Source organism: Phaenicophaeus curvirostris, chromosome 38, assembly GCF_032191515.1.
Source record: "Phaenicophaeus curvirostris isolate KB17595 chromosome 38, BPBGC_Pcur_1.0, whole genome shotgun sequence".
Classification (NCBI taxonomy): domain Eukaryota; kingdom Metazoa; phylum Chordata; class Aves; order Cuculiformes; family Cuculidae; genus Phaenicophaeus; species Phaenicophaeus curvirostris.
The window spans coordinates 179,014-195,497 of record NC_091429.1 but is presented as its reverse complement, the minus strand read 5'-3'; the positions used below and the strand labels follow the sequence as shown (position 1 = coordinate 195,497).

The following is a 16,484-nucleotide window of genomic DNA, read 5'->3' as shown; positions in this document are numbered from 1 at the left end:
CCCCCGGAGCCACCCGAACCCCCCAGGGCACCCCAAACTCCTCAGAACACCCCCAACCCCCCCATGCCACTCCCACATCCCTCTGGGGACCACGAAACCCCCGAGAGCAGCCCCACACCCCCCTAGGTACCTCCAAACCCCGCAGGGCAACCCCCACACCCCCCAACCCCGCTTCAGGGGACCCCTGCACCCCCTAGGGCATCCCCACACCCATCTGGGGACCCCAAAACCTCTCAGAGCAGCCCCAAATCCCCTCCATGCACCCCCAAACCCCTCCAGGCACTCCAGCACAGCCCTGAAGCCCACAGGGACCTCTGTGCCCCCTGAAGCACCCCCCACCCCTTTGTGTACCCCACACACCCCCACGACACCCCCACGACACCCCACAGCCCCACCAAGGGGCTCCACTCCCCTGGACAGCCTTGTACCTCCTATGCACCCCCAAACTCCTCAGGGCACCCCAAACTTCCCCCCAGACATCCCACAGCCTTCTCCAGGCATCCTCACATCCCCCAAGCCCCCAGAGCACTCCTAAGCCCCCTAGGGCACTCCCACCTTTTAATTCCTCCTCCGCAGGACACAGGAACACTCCGTCCATCACTTTATTATGGGAGATATAAGGCGGGGGAACCTCTCCCCCCAGACCAAAAACACTGGGGGGCCCCCCCCACGTCCCACAGCGGCACCGGCTGCTCCCCATGGCAAAGGCCCCACAGCGCCGACAGCCCCCACGGCTTCTCCACACAACTGAGGGTCCAGGATCTTCAGTCCTGGGGTTCCAACCCTGCTGCTCTGGCACTGCTGCCTGCAGAGGAGCTGGAGCCGGTGCTGGGCAAGGACAACGGTGCTGCTTCCACGCGTGTCCCACCACGAGGATTCACGGGGAGCGGGGAGCCACGGCACCAGACCAGGCTCAGCTCACGGTCACCATTCCCGAACATGTCCCACCATTAGCATTTGCCAGAAGCACAGAGCCACAGCCCAACGCCAACCTCAGCTCAGGGGTGTCGTTTCCACATGTCCCACCGCGAGGATTCACCAGGAGCGTCAAGCTGCGCTGCACAGCCAGACTCAGCTCTTGGACACCGGCTCCAGGCTGGTGAGGACACGGGCACCATTCCATGCGTGTCCCACTACGAGGATTCACCAGACGCACGGAGCCACGGCCTGCGGCTGGGCTCAGCTCACGGACGCCAGCTCCAGGCTCCCATTGGCGAGGACGTGGGCGCTGCTCCCACACATATCCCAGTGTGAGGATTCACTGGGAGCAAGGAGCCACGATGTGCGGCTGGGCTCAGCTCATGGACACCAGGTCCCTGTTGGCAAGGACATGGGCACCATTCCCATACATGTCCCACCATGAGGATTCACTGGCAGCAACCGGTCTCAGCTCATGGGCGCCGGCTCCAGGCTCCCGTTGGCCGAGGTGGCTTCTTCCGGTTGCCTGTCACTGCCAGGTGCCGGCTGTCCCGCTGCCATCAGCGTGGGATCCTGGAGGGGACAGAAAGGGGACGGTGAGCCGGCTGCAGTGCGATGTGCCCCAATGGAGCCGACGGCACACGCAGCTCGGTGTGGCTCCCACATGAAGCAGCCGTTCCACAAGGACGGGAGCACCAAGAGCAGGAGGCGTTTCCTCTCGGCTCCTACTTGAAACCAACGGCTACGGTAAACCGGTGGTCTTCAGCCAGGGCCTGGGGGGCTCCGGGATTGGGGTCCCCCCATCCCAACCCTAGGTTCCCACAAGGATTCCTTGGGAGGAATGCAGGATGAGGGGGTGAGGACACCCCCAAAGACAAGACTCCATGGCATCAGTGGCCCCAGGCTCTGGGTGAGCCATGAAGGGAGCGAGTTGTGAGGCTCTTAAGGCAGGGAAGTCAGAACGACTCTGCCCGGAAGGCGACAGCTTCTCTTCACCTCCCCAGATGGGAGCCAGCGGGGATGCCAAGCCTGCGAGACATCCCCATCGCTTCCCAGACACCCATCCCACGCGCAGCAAGAGGGTGGCACCGAGCCACCCACAGAGAAGAGACAGCCAGCAGGATTAGGCTGGCTTCCACTCCCTCACCACTCTTAACGCCATCCAGGCATGGGCTGAGCTCCACTGCGTGGGAGAGGAACCCCCCAGGGCCCGGCTGTGGGGCAAACGGGGATGAATCAATCATAGAATCACAGAACACTTTGGGTTGGAAGAGACGTTAAAGATGATGTAGTTCCAACCCCCCTGCCACGGGCAGGGGCATCTCCCACTAGATCAGGCTGCCTTAAGGCCCATCCAACCCGGCCTTGAACACCTCCAGGGATGAGGCAGCTACAACTTCCCTGGATGAAGGCTCATCTCCCAGTGCTGCGGGGACTGTGTGGTGCTGGGAGCTGCCGGTGTTGTTCCGGCTGTACCTGTGCGGGCAGCTCAGCCACCGGCTCCGCAGCCAGGGAGCTCCCTCCATCTGCCGACGACACTTGCGTTGGGAGGGATGGGTGGGAAGGTTCCTCCAGGGCCAGGATGTCTATGGCAGCCTCAGCGACATCTCGGAGGGATGGATCGAGGGCCACAGACGGGTCAAAGAGCAGCGGGGACGGAGGACACTGCATTCCATCGCCCACCACGTCCAGGTCCTAGGAGAGAAAACACCAGGAGAGGCTCAGGCAGAGGACGGGGTAGTGGGAATGCTCATAGCCCTTCTCGAACCCTCAGCAGTGGGGCAGGAGTGAGGAGCAGGCTGCTCCTCAGTTTTACAGGCATGGGAGGAGAAAGACAGAGCAGTGGGCACTGTGCCACTGCGATCCTCAAGCCTTGGGAGCCAGGAACGCACCAGGAACCTCCTCCAGGAACGTCAGGGTCTAGGCTGGCAGCTGCACTCCCACCATAATCAAGGTGTAGGGTGCAAGGTCTGGAGCCCAGTGAGACGCGTTGCACTGGATGCACCCCTGCTGCAGCCAGGAGGGATGTAAAAGAATCCATCCCATCCTGCCTTCCTTGGGGCAGCCAGAGCTGCCAGCCCTCTCCTAGGGTTTCACACAACGCCCTTTGTTTGCCCTAACATCTCTGGCTTCCTCTTCCATCACCCTGGCTCGCTGCTGTGGGCATGGACAACCCTGCTGTGGCAAGAGGCTGGGATTCCTGCGAGGCTGCCGTTAGAAGATGGGATTTGTTTTGGCTCTGGAGGGCGTTTGACATCCTGGCGAGGTGTCTGCAATTCATGCAGGGCACGCTATGAGCCCAGGGTGATGCCAGACACAACACAGATGCCCTGCACAGCCGTAACACTGTTGGAGCTCCACAAGCCTCTGAGCTGAGGACACAGAGCTCGCACAGGGAGCCTGCAGTCACATCCAGGCACAGATCGGGATACGGGGCAGGAACGAAGTCCCTAGGGTATGGATTGGGGTATGGGAGAGTAGTGAGGCACCCAGCATCCCAGACTGGGAGAAGACGCAGAAACAAGGCGCCCTGGGTCTTGCCTGGAGCCCCCAAATTTCTGTGCAGGGCTGAGGACCCTCGGAAAGTCAAGCTGAGGGAAGGGAACAGCTCTGGTTTTCATTTCTGACCTGAAAACCTACCTCTCCCACAAAGGGTGGTTCCAGAGCATGGAAAGGAGGGCTAGGATCTGCTGCAACGCCCACTGAAGGGAGGAAGAGCATTCCCCCTACCTGGGCTCAGCCTGACCCCACAGCCTCTCCCGTGTTAATCGCTGCTGGCAATCCCTCCTCCAGCAGCAAACTCCAAGGTGGTGGTGGGATTTGCATCCTAACAGCGGTGCTCAAGAATCTCAGGAGCATCCAAACACTGAAGGCAGCAGCCCCTGGTCCAGAGAGCAGCTCCAAATGGTCACAAAACCAATCCCAGAGGATTTTAGGCACGCAGGCTTAACATAAGTGCTGACATCATAATAATCTGGGGATTAAAATCCTCATGGATTCCTCATGGGAAAGAAGGGGGAGGAAATCCTCTTTTTAAAAAGCCCCTAAATAGGGATTTAAATGAGCACACAGCCCTTCGGAAGGAGCGGTCACCAACCCTGCAGAAACAAACTCATCCCAAACCTTTTGCATTCCTGAATATTCCTCAAGAGACTCTGCTTCTCTGAGCCAGCGAGAATAAAACCAATTCCAGGCTGTCTGTGCTGCAAGGCAGGGGCTTTACACGATGCCCATGTGCTTTCCTACTACAGAATCACTGGACCATGGAATGCTTTGGGTTGAGAGGGAACTCAAAGCCCAGCCAGTCCCACCCCTGCCATGGGCAGGGACACCTCCCACTGGATCAGGGGCTCCAAGTCCCACCCAACCTGGCCTTCAGCACCTCCAGGGATGGGGCAGCCACCACTTCTCTGGGCAACCTGTGCAAACTCCTGATCATGAAGAATTTCTCCCCAAGATCTCATCTCAATCTCCCCTCTTTCAGCTCAAAACTGTTCCTCCTTGTCCTCTCCCTGCACTCCCTGATTAAGAACCCTCCCCAGCTTTCCTGGAGCCCAACTCCACGTGGGGAGCAGCCGCTCTACCACGTGCTTCCCGGGTATCTCAGTGTGGCTTCATGGCACACAATGGAATGAGCATCATCCAGGGGACGTTTTCCTGCAGGGCAGCTTGCATGCACGCCATGGTCTGCAGCGCACACCACTCCGACTTACATCGCTGAACTCCAGGGGCAAGCTCTCCGTGGGCTGGAGCTCAGCAGCGCTCAAGTAGAGGTCGGTGGGAGCAGCTTCCAGCTCCTCAGGGACAGCAAGGACCTGCTCGGGTACGTACATCTGTGGAGGCAAGCGGAGGTGCAGCGGGCAGCAGGGATCCTCAGAGAGGCTGACGGGAACGGGTTTGTTGCAGGGCACCTCCTCGGAGCCTTGGCAGGGTTTGAACAGCGTCTGGTTCGTGTCCTGACAGATGTCTGGGAACGTATGGTCAAGGAAAACGGGCATAGCAGCCAAGCTACAGACACATCCAGAGACAGAAATGTTACCCATCCACCCAATAGCGTAAAATCCCCTCATTCTTCCTCAAGGCCCAGATTCCAGAGTCGCATCCCAACTGCCTGGCGATCTGGGCCACATTACTTGCACGATGGGAAATGGGGACAACAGGCACAGACTCCCAGTGGGGGCTGGGAGATGCAGCTGGATCCCTGTAAAGCACTTGCTGATCCTTGGATGGAAGGGATTCCAAACACAGGCTTACGCCCATTTGAAAAGCACCCGTCCAAGCCTCAACGTGGAACACACAGCAGAGATGCAAGCACACACAGTGCTTTCTCCACAGCCAGGAGTTTTGTTCCGGTATTTCTGTCTTCACAGTACATTTTCCTTCCCAATGGAAAACCTATTCCTGCTCGAGGTGTAAATGGGATTTCCTGCCTTTAATCACAAACAGAAACTCCACTCCGATCACACTGAACTCGCAGAGAGAAGCCACAGACACAAATCCACCCTCTTCCAGAAGCCCCGGGGAACAACAGCCAGCCTGGACCCAACACCAAGCCTGCAGGAGTGATTCCACAAATACTTTGCTGACAGCCCTGAAACGGTGACAACCTGGGGCTGAGGTCAAAGCGGACGATAGATGCAGACCAAGGCTTTCGGGTCAGATACCTGAATACCAAACCCACCCACCCAACCGCCTGGCTGCTGCTGACCTTGGCAGGGTTCTGATCACCGTTTCCTCTTCACACAGGGCAGCCAAGAAAAACCCCAAACCTACACAAACTGGCAAAAGGCACCAAGTTTAACCCAGTTTCTGAAGCCATTTAAGTTTCAGATCTATCCTTTCCTCCTCTCCTCCCTGCTCCGAGGCAGCTGTGAACGTGCAGATACCTGACACTCCCTGAAAGGAGGCTGCAGCAAAGTGGACGTTGGCCTCTTCTCCCAAGGAACAAGGGAAGGGACGAGAGAAAATGGCCTCAAGTTGTGCTAGGAGAGGTTTAGATTGGATATTGAGAAAAATGCCTTTACTGGCAGAGTGGTGAAGCACTGGCAGAGTCTGCCCAGGGCAGTGGCAGAGGGGTTCAGAAACTGTGTAGATGTGGAGCTTCAGGACATGGTTTAGTCAGCACGGTGGGGCTGGGCTGACGGTTGGACTGGGTGAGTTTAGAGGGCTTTTCCAAACTCAATGATTCCATGATAGGATTCCTGGAAGGCTGTGGGGAGCCTCACCCTGCAGAGCCTCAAGGGAAGCGCCTCAGTATGAACAGCTGGGTGGGGAAGCCACATTTTTATCTCCCTGAAGGACTCCCAGTTCAAGCGCTGACTTTATCAGTAGCCAAAAAGCACCAACTGCCAAGCTGACAACATCACACACTCCACCTGGAGCCCAGCAGCCCAGCTGGATTCGGTCCCTTTAATGCACCGTGGCAAACAATCCGGCTCCTAAAAAGCAAACAAAGCCCAAGAGCCTTCGACAAGATACAGAGCAGCATGGGCTGCAGATGTTATTGGCAAAGTAAAACCTTGTTTGTGTCAGTGAAAGCCAGCTCACGGCTGCGACATAAGGTGATCAGACCTTGCTTCTTCCATTCCCTCCTTGCCCTGCTCCTCTCCCAGTGAGCCAGCTGCCAACAGCAACTGGCTCTGAGTGCTTTAGAGGTGATTCTTCTGCCTTTATTTTGAAGTAGATGGTCGCTAGAGAGAAACAAAAGGCAGCTTCCTGCTCTCTAGGCTGCTCCCTGCACAGAGACTCTGCCAACTTCAATAGCAAAACACAACCAAGAGCTCAAACAAAGAGCTCATCCTCCCCGGGCTGCCAGCTCTGCTCTGGGACCCAGGCTTCTCCCGACTCAGCCCAGCAACAGCAGCTAATGCAGCTCCAACACTATCCAAACCTACCCACTTGGACAAGAGGAGCACGAACACACGTGTGGATCCGCTTGGTTGGTGGATCCGCTTGGTTGGTGGATCGCATGTTGGAGCAGCGATCCCTGAGCAGGGGGGATCCCGGTGGGAATTTCAGAGCTGGCCCTAGAAAAGCCAAGGCTGTTTGAGGTTGGACAGCTCAAGGCTGCTCACACACACACGTGTGCAAAGCTTTTAAGGAGTAAAAGGAGATGGAGCTGGGCCATGGCAGCTAAAAACACGGCAAGGAACTGCTCCCTCAATTCAGATCATGGAACCTTGGAGCGGTTCGGGTTGGAAGGGACCTCAAAGCACCACCCAGTTCCATCACTGCCATGGGCAGAGACACCTCCCACTGGATCCGGTTGCTCTGAGTCCCATCCAGCAGGGCCTCGAACACCTCCAGGGATGGGGCAGCCACCACTGCTCTGGCCAACCCGGGGCAGGGCTTCCCCGCCCTCACAGCAAAATGTTTCTTCTTAAGATCTCACCTCAACCTCCCCTCTTTCAGCTCAAAACCACTCCCCCTCATTCTATCCCTGCCCTCCCTGATCAAAAGCCCCTCTCCAGCTTTCCTGGAGCCCCTTTCAGTGCTGGAAGCTGCTCCAAGGTTCCCCTGGAGCCTTCTCCAGGCTGAACACTGCAACTCCCTCAGCCTGTCCTCATATGGGAGGCGCTCCAGCCCTCAATCATCTCCATGGCCTCCTCTGGACTTGGTTCAACAGATCCATGTCCATCCTGTGCTGAGGACTCCAGAACTGAACACAGGGCTCCAAGATCCTCCCAAAAATCACCAAGCACATCCTTCAGCAGGGAGCCACCCTTTCCTACCAGCTTCCCTCCCAGCAGGACTCACAGATCCTGCTCAGGATGCCTACTGGCACTCAACACCCGCAGCCAAACCAAGAACAGACTTGCTCCTACCCCTCTTTCACACATCCTGAATCCGGCTCATGTCTCGTTTGGACCTTGTGAGCTTCCATGGTCGCTTCCAAGTGAACTGGCCACCTTGTTTGGATGCTTGGATTGGCCAGCGCTCCACAGAACCGCTACAGCAGCGTCTGCCCAGGCAGAGGGGAGGACAAGGCCAGCTTTTTGTCACTCCCAAACGAATTGGCCATTCCATGGGGACGGGAGCGCCAACAGACCGGGAGACGTTTCCTTTGGGCTCCTGTTTGAAACCAACGGCTACAGCAAACCGATGGCCTTGATTCAGGGCCAGAAAGGAGGATCCGACACACTTCAAACGGTCAGAAGCGCAGCCCAAATGGGTCGAAGGATACGCATAAGGCAGTGCCGGGTCATCGGGAGGGACTGGTTGGAGCAGCGGATGTCATCAACAAAGGCCAAGCACCTCTGGCTGGAGCGAGTTGTGTGCGCCTGCAAGACAGAAGAGCTCAGATCCACACTCTGTTGCCAGCTCCATGCCCGAGAAACACCCTTGGCTGTACGACACTCGCATCCTGCCTTCCAAACACGCCAAAACCACACCCACTGCACTCCAGCAGAGCCCTACTCCTCATCAGGTCCTTCCACATCAAGCTTTCATTAAAGAGAGACAACATAATAAAGCCCAGCTCCACTTCAACACAAAGACCACCTCCTTGGAAGCACAGCTCAAAGAATGAGCTCTCTCAGGCTTATCAGAAGTTCGTTAAGAGAACACTTCAAATTCAAAGTGGTTACAAAGAAATGGCTGCACACAGCTTCAAATTCAGTGTCATGGGTGGTGCAAGAAGCCTTGGAGGTCCCACAGGCTCAGGACCAATCAGGGTCTCAGCACTACAAGTTTTTTTCCACATGTTTTCCACTGGCAGAAGCCTGGTCGCCTCGTGCTGAGCCTTCCCCTTCGACAGGGAAAACTCTCCAACCCAAAATTCAGTTTTGCCTATCAAGAACAACTCCAGGAACTCCAAGGTGTGGATGCTGAGGGCGCCGGCCCAGACCAGATCATGAAATCCTGGGATGGTTTAGGTTGGAAGGCGCCTCAAAGCCCAGCCAGTCCCATGGGTGAGGACACTTCCCACTGGATCAGAGGCTCCAAGCCCCATCCAACCTGGCCTTGAACCCCTCCAGGGATGGGGCAGCCACCACTGCTCTGGGAAACCAGAGCCCAAGACCTCATCTCAATCTCCCCTCGTTCAGCTCAAAACCATTTCCCCTCATCCTCTCCCTGCCCCCCCTGATGAAGAGCCCCTCCCTTGCTCTCATGGAGCCCCTTCTCACACTGCAAACTGCTCTAAGGTCTCCCTGGAGCCTTCTCTTCTCCAGGCTGAATAACCCCAACTCTTTCAGCCTGTCCTCAGGAGGCGTTGCAGCACAGGGCTGTGGGACTCTCCCCACTCTTTACATCCTGGCACAAAGGGACAATCCAGCAGGGCCAGAGCAGACCTGGCCTAGGATTGCTCCCAGGAAGAGAGGAGAGACTCCTCTTCCCAGCAAGGCTGTAATGCCAACCCCAAGGCACTGGCCGTACCTGCTGGGCAGCACCGTCCGTCGCCAGCATCCTGCGCTCCTTCAGCTGCCGGTGCAGCAGGGCCTCCACGCCGTAGCGCTGCCGGTACCGGCGCAGACACTTGAGGCGTTTCAGGTTTTCCCGTTCCTTGGCCATCAGTCCCTCTGGGCCCGTCAGGAGGCTGCTGCCTGCGGGGAGCAAGAGAGGGCTCAGAAACCACCACCCTGATGGCCACCGGACTGTCCAAAACCCACAGTTGAGAGCTCCAACGGCTTTAACAGCATCTACATCATCACGCAGGGCTGCGGGTATGAACAGGAATGTCTCTCACTTACAAAAGAAGCTGACAAAGCAGATTCCATCCCGACTTTTCTCCCAACTTCCCCGTGTGCATCAGCTGCACTTGGGCTGACAGAGCGGTTTTAAAACCATCTGGCCTCTGCAAAGTCTATCATGATTCCCGCAGGCAAAACTGAAGTTGCCAAACACCACCTCGCTCCTGTGCGAGTTCTGGAAGCTTCCCGTACGTGCTCCCGGCTGTAATTAAAGGGCAACACTCGGGATGTGCTTTTTTATCATGCGTTTCCTAAAAAGAGCTCTACAAAATTGTTATGTACCAAACTTGCAGTTATTTTTACCGGAGACGGAGCTGCCCGAGGCCATCTTCCAGGACGAGCTATTCTAAGACTGCACTAGGCACTGCGTTCTGCCCACTGCAGTCCTCGCCATCAGCTGCACAGCACGGCTCTGCCTCTGCTGAACCACAAATTACTGCCTCCGTGTATGCCGTACAGAGGATTCCAAGCAAAGCAGAAATGCTTTTGCAAGGGAAAGCTGCACTCGTGCTAAGCAGGAATGCATCATTACGCTGCAAGAAACCTCGGCCAACATGGACGGGCCATAGAGATGAATAAATGTTGTTGTTCATAAAACTAAAAACAGGAAATCCCCCACAAAAAAAGAACTTTTGTCTCAGAATTCACTTTGTAGCCTCATTTCCTGATGACGCTGCTAACTTTGAAGACCAAGGAAACCCTGCAACTCTTTCTAACCCAGACAATACCAATCTCTGGGCAGGAGGCCAGACACAAAAATACCTTCTCAAACCAAGTTTGACTCCTACAGCGATTTTCACCCTTACCAAGACTGTGCGGCTCTGAAATCTGCTTCTAACAGGGAAAAAAAACAAACTAGGTTTTTTTAATGTAGAGTGTTTTAATGTGCATGTGTTACGGAGAAGTACTGCACCCTTGCAGGGTGAGTCCAGCCTGATGACTGCCTGGCCCCATACTTGCCTATGGCTTCGTGCTCGCCCTTGCGGCTGTGCAGGTACCGACGTTTCTTCTCCTTTAGTAAGTGTTGGAGACGTTTGAACTGGTCAATGTAAAGAGACTGCAGGCGTATCAGCTTCTCTCGCATGATCAAAGCCACTTCCTCAGCTGTGTACACGCCCGCGTGCCTGAAAAACACCCACAGAAATGGGGTGAGGTTTCCAAGGATCCCTCGAGGCTGCTCTGACCAAATGGATGTTATCGGAAGTGTGTGCTGAGCCGGGCTGGACTGGACAGATCAATGGGGGATGAGCAGAAATACTGAATCAATTCATCTCAATCTCCCCTCTTGCTTCTTAAAACCCCTCCCTCTCATCCCCTCCCTGCACTCCTTTACAAAGAGCCCACCCCCAGCTTTCCTGGAGCCCCTTTCAGTCCTGGAAGCTGCTCTAAGGTCTCTTCCGAGCCTTCTCTTCTCCAGGCTGAACAACCCCAACTCTTTCAGCCTGTCCTCATACAGGAGGTTCTCCAGCCCTTGGATCACCTCTGTGGCCACCGCTGGATTTGCTCCAACAGATCCATGTCCTTCCTGTGTTGAGGACTCCAGAACTGGACACAAGGCTCCGGGTGGTGTCTCACCAGGGTGGAGCAGAGAGTCACAATTCCCTCACTCCCTGCTGGTCCTATGGCTTTGGACGCAGCTCAGGAAATGGTTTGGCTTTCTGGGCTGCGAGAGCACATTGCCAACTCACACTGAGCTTCTCCCAGACTTGTAATCATTCACACCCAGACAAGGCACAAATTCTAACTGTAACACCATTGATAACATCACCTCTCCAATAGAAATGCCATCTCCCCTGGTACCAGACAGAGCTCAAAACACTCTGCACGCATCCAGCAGCATCCAACTTACTTCAAGGGATCCTCCTGGTCGCTATCGATGCTGTCGGCCTCGCTGTCTGGGTCCCCTCGCCATGTCTGGTCCACTGTGATAGGGTCCTGCTCGCCATCGCTCCAGCTGTCCTCATCTGGAAAGAGATATCACCTGGAGTGATAGGATACTGCCCTGCACCCCAAAACTCACTGCTCCAGCAGTGAGGACAGAGAGGGATTCCAGGAGCTCAGCTCCACAGCCACAAGGAAGCAAAGCAGCTCTGCCTCATGTCAAGAGAAACTTCTCCCCAGCACAGTGCGAGCAAGGGACACGGAACAAGACAAAAGCCACCACACAGAGCTCCTGAGGGGGAAAGCTCCTGCCCTCCTAGGGACCACGAACTGCTGGCTGCCCCCACGGAGCAACCCTACAAGATGGGGATGGACAGACACCACTAGAGACTGACCCAGCAGAGAGGGAATCCAGCAGCACTTCCACTCTGCGAATGCAAGGGAAGTAATCTGGCAGGGTTTTGGTCTGGTGGTGTGACATTCAGCAGCAAACAGGGCACGCCAGAGCGAGCAGAATGTGATCTGCTACCCACAAACCCATGGAATCTCTTTCATACTGGATTTAAGTGATATTCTTGGCATTTCCACACAAAACAGAGAAGTCCAGGTCCTCTCTCACTACTTTTCACTTTCAATTTCTTACCGAGGATACGACTGGCTTCACTGCGGCTGCTCTCGGCAGTCTGGGAGCCCAGCTCTGTTTTAGCGTAAGAACTAAGCTGGCAAAGAAGAGTTTCACTTGCAGGTCCAGGATTGGGCTTCTTCATCTGAGCTTGGAGCGCCAGCGCATTCCGACGGGCGTGCTCAGCACAGAATGATGTGCTGCGGGAAGAAATCACAACCTTGTTATGACTCTGAGCCCTCAGTCAGCAAAACAAACAAGCAATGCAGTGAGAAACGTTCCCTGGCACCAGGAAAGCACACCCCCTCCACAAACATGACCACAGCTACCACTCTAAACTGCCAGGAGCACAACCAGGTCACCAGCTCCACAAAACAGGCAGCCAGAGTGTCTGTGCTGAGGATTAACCATAAGGACTACGAGCAGTGAGCTGAATTTCCCGGGCTGAGCAGGGCTGCAGCACAGTGTGGGCGCACTCACAGCTCGTATGATGGCCCTTGATCACTGCAGCCACCTTCTGATGGCCCGGCAGTCCTGCAGGACTGAGATGAATCCACAGAGTCCAGCAAGCAGAGCCTTTTCCATGCTTAAAGAAAATTCAGGAAAAGGCAGCTGCTTGTCTGAAGCACAGCAGGTGAATCAGACAGCCCAGACCCCACCTGGAGCCCTGCATTCAGTTCTGGAGTCCTCAACACAGGAAGGACATGGATCTGTTGGAGTGAGTCCAGAGGTGTTTACGAAGATGACCAAAGGGCTGGAACACCTCCTGTACAAAGACAGGCTGAGAGAATTGCAGTGTTCAGCCTGGAGAAGAGAAGGCTCCAGGGAGACCTTAGAGCAACTTCCAGTACAGAAAAGGGCCCTAGGAAAGCTGGGGAGGGGCTCTTGATCAGGGAGTGCAGGGAGAGGACATGGAGGAACGGTTTTGTGCTGGAAGTGGGGAGATTGAGATGAGATCTTAGAAAGAAATTCTTCGTTTTGCACAGGTTGCCCAGAGAAGTGGTGGCTGTCCCATCCCTGGAGGTATCTAAGGCCAGGTTGGATGAGACAGGCGTTGGAACTGCATGGGCTTTGAGGTCCCTTACAACCCAACTCATTCCAGGATTCTACGATTCTTTGATTCTGCACCACGCAGAACCAGAGCACAAGGACACAGAGGCACTCACCCATCCTTTTTCTCCGGTTTGGGCGCAGCATTCGGACATCGCCTTCCATTCTTTGTTGAAATGTAGCTGCACTGCTTGAACGGGGCACTCCGGTCTTCAAGGATGTGCTTGATGCAGAACTCCTGCCCCTCCAGGCGTGGCTGGGAGCACTGGCGCTGGGTGAAGGCGCAGGACAGAGGCTCTTGCAGCCGTGGCACAGGCGTGAGGCGGCCTCGGCTGGACGGCAGAACATGGATCCGGATTCTGTTCATGCCAACACCTGCTCGAGACAAATACAGCAGTTAAATGAAACAAAACAAACTGCTGATTAAAAGGAAAAGCAGCGCCTGTGAACATCACAGAATACCTGAAAGGGACGGGTTGGAAGGGACCTCAAAGCCCAGCCAGTCTCAGCCCTTGACAGGGACACCTCCTATGGGATCAGGGGTCTCCAAGCCCCATCCAACCTGTCCTTGAACCCTTCCAGGGATGGGGCAGCCACCACTGCTCTGGGCAACCTGGGCCAGGGCCTCCCCACCCTCACAGCAAAAGATGTGCCCAAGATCTCATCTCAATTTCCCCTCTTCTTTCAGCTTAAAACCACTCCAGCTGTGCTCCTGGGTCCTCATCCATGCTCCCTCTGACAGTTCCTGCACCCAGTGCCAATCCCATGGATCCCAGTGCTCATCTGTGTCCCTGGTGCCTGTACCCTACAACCCTCCCGGAACCTATCCCATGCCCCTAGGACTCATCCATAACCCATGCGCTTGTCTCACACTCCTGCCTGACCTTGCCCAGTGCCCCCTCCACGATCCCGGTGTCCACCTGCTGCATCCCAGTGCTCCTCCCGCGCTCCGGGTGCCCGTCCCCAGCTCCTGTTCCCGGTGTTCACCCGTGCCGCTCCTGCACTCTGATGCGCATCCGTGCTCCTGGTACCCACCTGTGCTTCCGTGCTCACCCGGGCCCCCGGTTCCCCGTTCCTGCTCCCGGTGCCCATCCCACACATCCCAGTTCCCCGTTCCTGCTGCCGGTGCCCATCCCACACATCCCGGTTCCCCGTTCCTGCTGCCGGTGCCCATCCCCTACATGCCGGTGGTCACACACGCCAGTCCCCTGCCTCCCGGTGCCCCCCACGTGCTCCGCCGCCCCCCGCGCACGCGCACTCGCTCCCGTTCCCCCCCCCCCCCCCCCCCCACGCCCCGGCGCCGCCATTTTGTCCGCGGGCGGCGCGCGTGTGGGGCGCTCCCCAGCGAGGCCCGGGCAGCGCTGCCGGAGCGGAAAAACGGGGCGGGGCCCGACTCCCCCCGGGCGAGGCGGGGCGGAGGAGCCCCGTGAGAACGCGGAAAGGCGGCAGTGAAGCGCTCAAAGGGCTCCACTCCGCGCGGGCGCCGCAGCCGCCATCTTACCTCGCTGCACGGCTTCCCTGCCGCCGGCGCCGCGCGCCCGCCCCGCCTCCTCATTGGCCGGCGCGACAGCCAATCCGCGGCGGGAAAAGGGGAGGCCAAAGCTTCATTGGTCGGGCCGGACGTCAATCAGCGCCTGTGGCCGGGTTAGTGACGCGATGGGTCAGCTCAGCTGCCAATCAGGGGCGGGGGCGGGGATTGTGTGTGATTGGTCAGCGCGGCAGCCAGTCCGCTAAAGGCTTGGCGGTGGGTCCAGGCCGTGATTGGCTGAGGCCGCTGTCACTCCGCGGGGCAGCCCCGCCCCCCCGGCGGCGTGGCGGGAAAAGATCGGAGACGAGTTTGGGTTGGAAAGGACCTCAGGGATCATCCAGTCCCACTCCTGCCAGGGGCAGGGACACCTCCCACGGGATCAGGGGCCCCAAGGCATATCCAACCTGGCCATGAACTCCTCCAGGGGTGGGGCAACCACCACTGCTCTGGGCAGCCTGCCTGTTCCAGGGCCTCTCAACTCTCATATAGTGAAGAAATTTCTCCTTATGTCTAGTCTAAATCTGCCCCTCTCCAGTTTATACCCATTGCCCTTTGTCCTATGACTACACACCTTTGTGAACAGCCCCTCTCCAGCTTTCTTGGAGCCCCTTCAGGTACTGGAAGGTCACTGTAAGATCTCCTTGGAGCCTCTTCTTCCTCAGGCTCAAGCCCAACGCTCCCAGCCTGTCCTCAGATCATCTTTGTAGCCTCCTCTGGGCCTGTTCCAACAGCTCCATCTCCTTCTTATGTTGAGGAGTCCAGAACCAGGCACAATACTCCAGCTGAGGTCTCACAAGAGAGGCACAGAGGGGCAGAATCACTTCCCTTCCCCTATGCTGCTTTTGATGCAGCCCAGGACACCGTTTCTGGGCTGCGAGAGCACATCGTGGGTCATGTCAAGCTTCTCATCGACCAGCACCCCAAGTCCTTCTGAGCAGGGCAGCTCTCAATCACGTCATCCCCCATCCTGTACTGAAATTGGGGATTGCCCTGACCCAGGTCTAGGACCTTGCCCTTGTTGAACCTCATGAGGTTTGCAGAGGCCACTTCTCCAGTGCACACGTTGGGGCAGCAGGGCCGGTTGCGGTGCAGTTCCAGGCAAGCAGGAGCTCCCAGTGGCCCCAGCAATACCAGTTCCATCCCACAGCACCAGGAACCCCCAACTCCCCTCTGGCTCTACCTCAGTTTCCCATGATGGCTGTAGGCAGACATCACTCTCTGGTGATTAACGGAAAGGGGAGAGCAAGCGATTCAATGCAACGCCAAACATCCCGGGAGCAGCTGGCTTCAAAAGGAGCTGAGGGAAGCCGAAGTCAGGAGTCTGAACCCTAAATTCTGACCCCAATGTTGCCAGGGTTCTCCCACCACCCCCAGCGGCCACTTTTCAGAGCAGCCCTGGTGTAGAACAGCTGCAGACTGGATCCCAAAACCAGAGCTCCTTTGGGAGCAAGGAAACAGGAGTGGCAGCCCATGGAGCTGCTCCCATTGCCTAGCTGCTGCAGCAGCTGGAATTCCCTCACCCCACAGGCCAAGCAGCCTCCGCTCCGGGAGCAGTTCCTTGCACCCCTTTCCTACCCTCCAGCCCCTTAAAACTCCCCAATCCACTTTTTGCCACCAACAGCTCAAGCAGAGCCTCCCCAATCCACTTTCCACTGCCAATAGCACAAAAGGAACTACTCCGCTGGCTCCTCGACAGGATCCCCCACCAAATCAAAATGAAGAAAGCACTAAGATATAAGTTACTGCTTAAATTATTTGTAAAACGCCTTAAATTCTTTTTTTCCACATATTTTTA

The 16,484-nt window shown here is 56.6% G+C and overlaps 2 protein-coding genes and 1 non-coding gene across 3 annotated transcripts in view; 1 reads left to right on the top strand and 2 right to left on the bottom strand.

Moving 5' to 3' along the window:
- The window catches only part of CACNB3 (calcium voltage-gated channel auxiliary subunit beta 3), a 127,407-nt gene that overhangs the window by 81,116 nt on the left and 29,807 nt on the right, over positions 1 to 16,484 (top strand). The gene's annotated exons all lie outside the window — the stretch shown is intronic.
- KANSL2 (KAT8 regulatory NSL complex subunit 2) lies at positions 595 to 14,686 on the bottom strand. The gene is made up of 10 exons (XM_069879486.1): positions 14,663 to 14,686; positions 13,278 to 13,536; positions 12,133 to 12,311; positions 11,458 to 11,572; positions 10,565 to 10,732; positions 9,295 to 9,457; positions 8,102 to 8,198; positions 4,632 to 4,885; positions 2,395 to 2,613; positions 595 to 1,491 (listed from the first exon to the last, which is right to left on the bottom strand). Exons 2-10 carry the CDS (start codon positions 13,526 to 13,528, stop codon positions 1,387 to 1,389), a joined length of 1,551 nt encoding a protein of 516 aa, XP_069735587.1. The 5' UTR covers positions 13,529 to 13,536; positions 14,663 to 14,686; the 3' UTR covers positions 595 to 1,386.
- On the bottom strand, positions 7,912 to 8,040 carry LOC138732916 (small nucleolar RNA SNORA2/SNORA34 family). The gene has a single exon (XR_011339336.1). It is a non-coding gene; the product is annotated as a small nucleolar RNA SNORA2/SNORA34 family (small nucleolar RNA).

Coding starts and splice junctions, on each gene's coding strand:
- KANSL2 (XM_069879486.1), bottom strand. CDS start 13,528: ATGAACAGAATCCGGATCCATGTTCTGCCGTCCAGCCGAGGCCGCCTC. Junction 10,733..11,457: donor GACCAGGAGGATCCCTTGAA/GTAAGTTGGATG, acceptor GGTGTTTTTCAG/GCACGCGGGCGTGTACACAG. Junction 4,886..8,101: donor GACCCGGCACTGCCTTATGC/GTATCCTTCGAC, acceptor ATACGTTCCCAG/ACATCTGTCAGGACACGAAC.